The sequence below is a fragment of the Propithecus coquereli genome, unplaced genomic scaffold (assembly GCF_000956105.1).
Source record: "Propithecus coquereli isolate 6110/MARCELLA unplaced genomic scaffold, Pcoq_1.0 Scaffold94, whole genome shotgun sequence".
NCBI classification, from domain to species: Eukaryota; Metazoa; Chordata; class Mammalia; order Primates; family Indriidae; genus Propithecus; species Propithecus coquereli.
In genome coordinates, this window is record NW_012155729.1 from 159339 (window position 1) to 162272 (window position 2934).

General features: G+C 45.0%; 1 protein-coding gene across 1 annotated transcript in view; it reads left to right on the plus strand.

Annotated features, from left to right (window-relative positions):
- The window catches only part of ZMYND11 (zinc finger, MYND-type containing 11), a 51650-nt gene that overhangs the window by 40509 nt on the left and 8207 nt on the right, over window positions 1-2934 (plus strand). Inside the window, exons 9-10 of the mRNA XM_012664893.1 lie at window positions 52-324; window positions 601-786. Coding sequence (XP_012520347.1) covers window positions 52-324; window positions 601-786 — 459 coding nt within the window. The remainder of the gene's footprint in view (window positions 1-51; window positions 325-600; window positions 787-2934) is intronic.

Consider the following 2934-nt stretch of genomic DNA (forward strand, 5'->3'; position numbering starts at 1 on the left):
TGAATTATATCATTTCTTCGTTCTGCGTCTGCACACCCTCTCCCCCTCCAGGAACCGGAGCCCGAGACGGAAGCAGTGAGCTCCAGCCAGGAGATCCCCACGATGCCTCAGCCGGTCGAGAGGGTCTCGGTGTCCACTCAGACCCGGAAGCTAAGTGCCTCTTCCCCACGGATGCTACACCGGAGCACCCAGACCACGGGCGACGGCGTGTGCCAGAGCATGTGCCACGACAAATACACCAAAATCTTCAACGACTTCAAAGACCGGATGAAGTCCGACCACAAGCGAGAGACGGAGAGAGTCGTCCGAGAAGCTCTAGAAAAGGTAACGCTCGTCCTCGCGGCACCGGGGCCTCTCCCGTGGCAGGTTGGCGCCTCTCACTTACACATCACCTGGGTAGCAGCTTTCTAAAACTACGAATGTAATAAAACCTGTATCTTCTATGACATTTCAAGTAATAACGACACTTTTCTCACCTAAAGTTCTTGCGCGTCTTAACGAAATGAAGGGAAAAGGCACGTGGCTTAGGTTTCCACGGCAGCACGACGGTCTGTGTCAGCCGCGAGCTGACGTGCGGTGGGTTCACTTCTCTCGTTTCAGCTGCGTTCTGAAATGGAAGAAGAAAAAAGACAAGCTGTAAATAAAGCCGTAGCCAACATGCAGGGCGAGATGGACAGAAAATGCAAGCAAGTAAAGGAAAAGTGTAAAGAAGAATTCGTAGAAGAAATCAAGAAGCTGGCCACGCAGCACAAACAGCTCATTTCCCAGACCAAGAAGAAGCAGTGGGTAAATATCAGCATTTCCTTAGAATTTTATTTCTGAGATGGCACCACAGGTGTGATGAGAATCGGTTCAGAAGGAACACACAGCCTAGGCAGAAATTATCCCTGAAATAAGATCAACTGTGAGGTTGTCAACTTTAATTCTAAAAATTTCATTAAAAGTCCTAAAATCTTTCAACCCCAGATCCCACATTACGGGGTACTGCTCAGGATTATTTTAAATTGAGATTATAATACTTCAGTATGTAGCATATTTAGTACAAATAATTTATATAACTTCTCCGTCTATGCAAATATTTCACTGTGGTAAATTGGCTGGCCCTGGCTTTTGCCTGGTGATTTCTGATAGGTAATATCCAGACTGTGAAATCATAAATGTAAATATCACAATAAAAAATGAAAGATTTTTCAGATTTCCCTACACTTAACATTTATACGTCAGATGCTGTCACATTAGTGGTGACACTGGTCTCTAATACACTCCCCGTGTGAGAGACAGACGCTGCCCGGAGCAGAAACTCCTGAACTCACAGGGCTGTGTCCTCCTACGGCCTCCACACGCTGCGAATCGTGGGGAGAGTTTTGCTCCCAAGAGCTCATAACTTGGTTTCAATTTTAATGAATTACTATGTAAAGTTTTGTGATAAATTATATTAATTCTTCTTTTTATCCAGCCTACATTACGTAAATACATGTAAAGTAAATAAAATGTGTGATAGAGATTTGGCAAAAAGGAAGAGGAAAACTTAGCATGTAATTTAGAAGAATGCATGCAGATGACTTGGTAGGACGAACTGGTGAATAATGAAAGGAATGTTAGTGAGAATTAAGATGTACTCAGGACAGTGACAGCAGAATTGCCCAAAGCCCGTGTCTGTGATGATTCTGAGTCACGTGGAGAAGAGAAACCCAGAGAGTGGACACCCGAGTCATGAGAAGAAATCCCTGTAAGTTTACGAAAGAACCGAGGAGATGGGAAGAGGAGGTTATGGTACTTACGATACGTTATAATCGTAATCACTTTACCACTGTGAAATAGACAACCCTGGTATTTTTATACCCTTTTCTTTTAGATGAGGAATCTGAGGCTTATGATATTAAACAGAATGGCTAAAAACCAAGTTGGCAGAGCTGGGACTCCAGACTTTAAGCTTTTCTGTTCATCACGTTGTGTCTAGTAGGCCGGGAGTAAAAGGGCTAGACAACTTGCATCACTGTCAGAGACAGGACAGCAGCGTGTAGGTAGGTGTGCCAGAAAGTGGATGGGAAGATGAGACAGTCATGGGCATCGTAGTAAGAAAGATTGCATCTACAAGGAATGGGAGAACAGCGGGAGACCCAGTGCTATTTAAAGTATTATTTAACGATGAGGAAACTAAGAAGTTAAATAAACTTGGTCTGAAGGCGCATGACCAGCTGGTGGCACAGGCCCCAGGGCTGCACCCCGACCCAGTTCACCCAGGCTATTTCCAAAGTTAAAGGCGCTCTCCACACTTCCCTAAATTTACTGAAGTTGCAGTTGCTAACATAGTAAGATCACAAAAAATCTTAAAAGATTACTTTTAAAAGAAGATAAAGCATAATATACACAATAAAGAACAAAATTGGGGTAGAATTTTTAGGCCAAATGTAGGCTCTTCTCCCTGGGTCTTCCCTCCAAGACTCTGACCAGCAATCACATCTATGCTGCGTTTGTCTGTAGAACTTTCTGTATCCAAACTCAGTCTCTCCTCTTCCTGGCCGTCCCCTGTTCAGCCTCACAGTGGGTGCGTGTTCATGATACCACCGTTATTTTACCGACCCCCCAGCTTGGAAACTCACTTCACTTTTCTTGCTGTTTTCTTCTCCTGTGTCCAAACAGTCTAACCGTGATACTGAGGACCTTTAGACCAGAACATTCTTGGAGGGGGCTGTACACTGCAGGATGTCTAGCAGCATCCCAGGCCTCCACCTGCCAGTAGCACCTCTTCCTCCAAAGTTGTGACAATCAAAGATAGATCCAGATGGGGCCGGGCATGGTGGCTCATGCCTGTAATCCCAGCACTTTGGGAGGCAGGAGGATCACTTCAGGCCAGCTGTTTGAGAACAGACTGGTCAACATAGTGAGACCCCATCTCTATAAAAAGTACAAAAATTGGCCAGGCATGGTGGT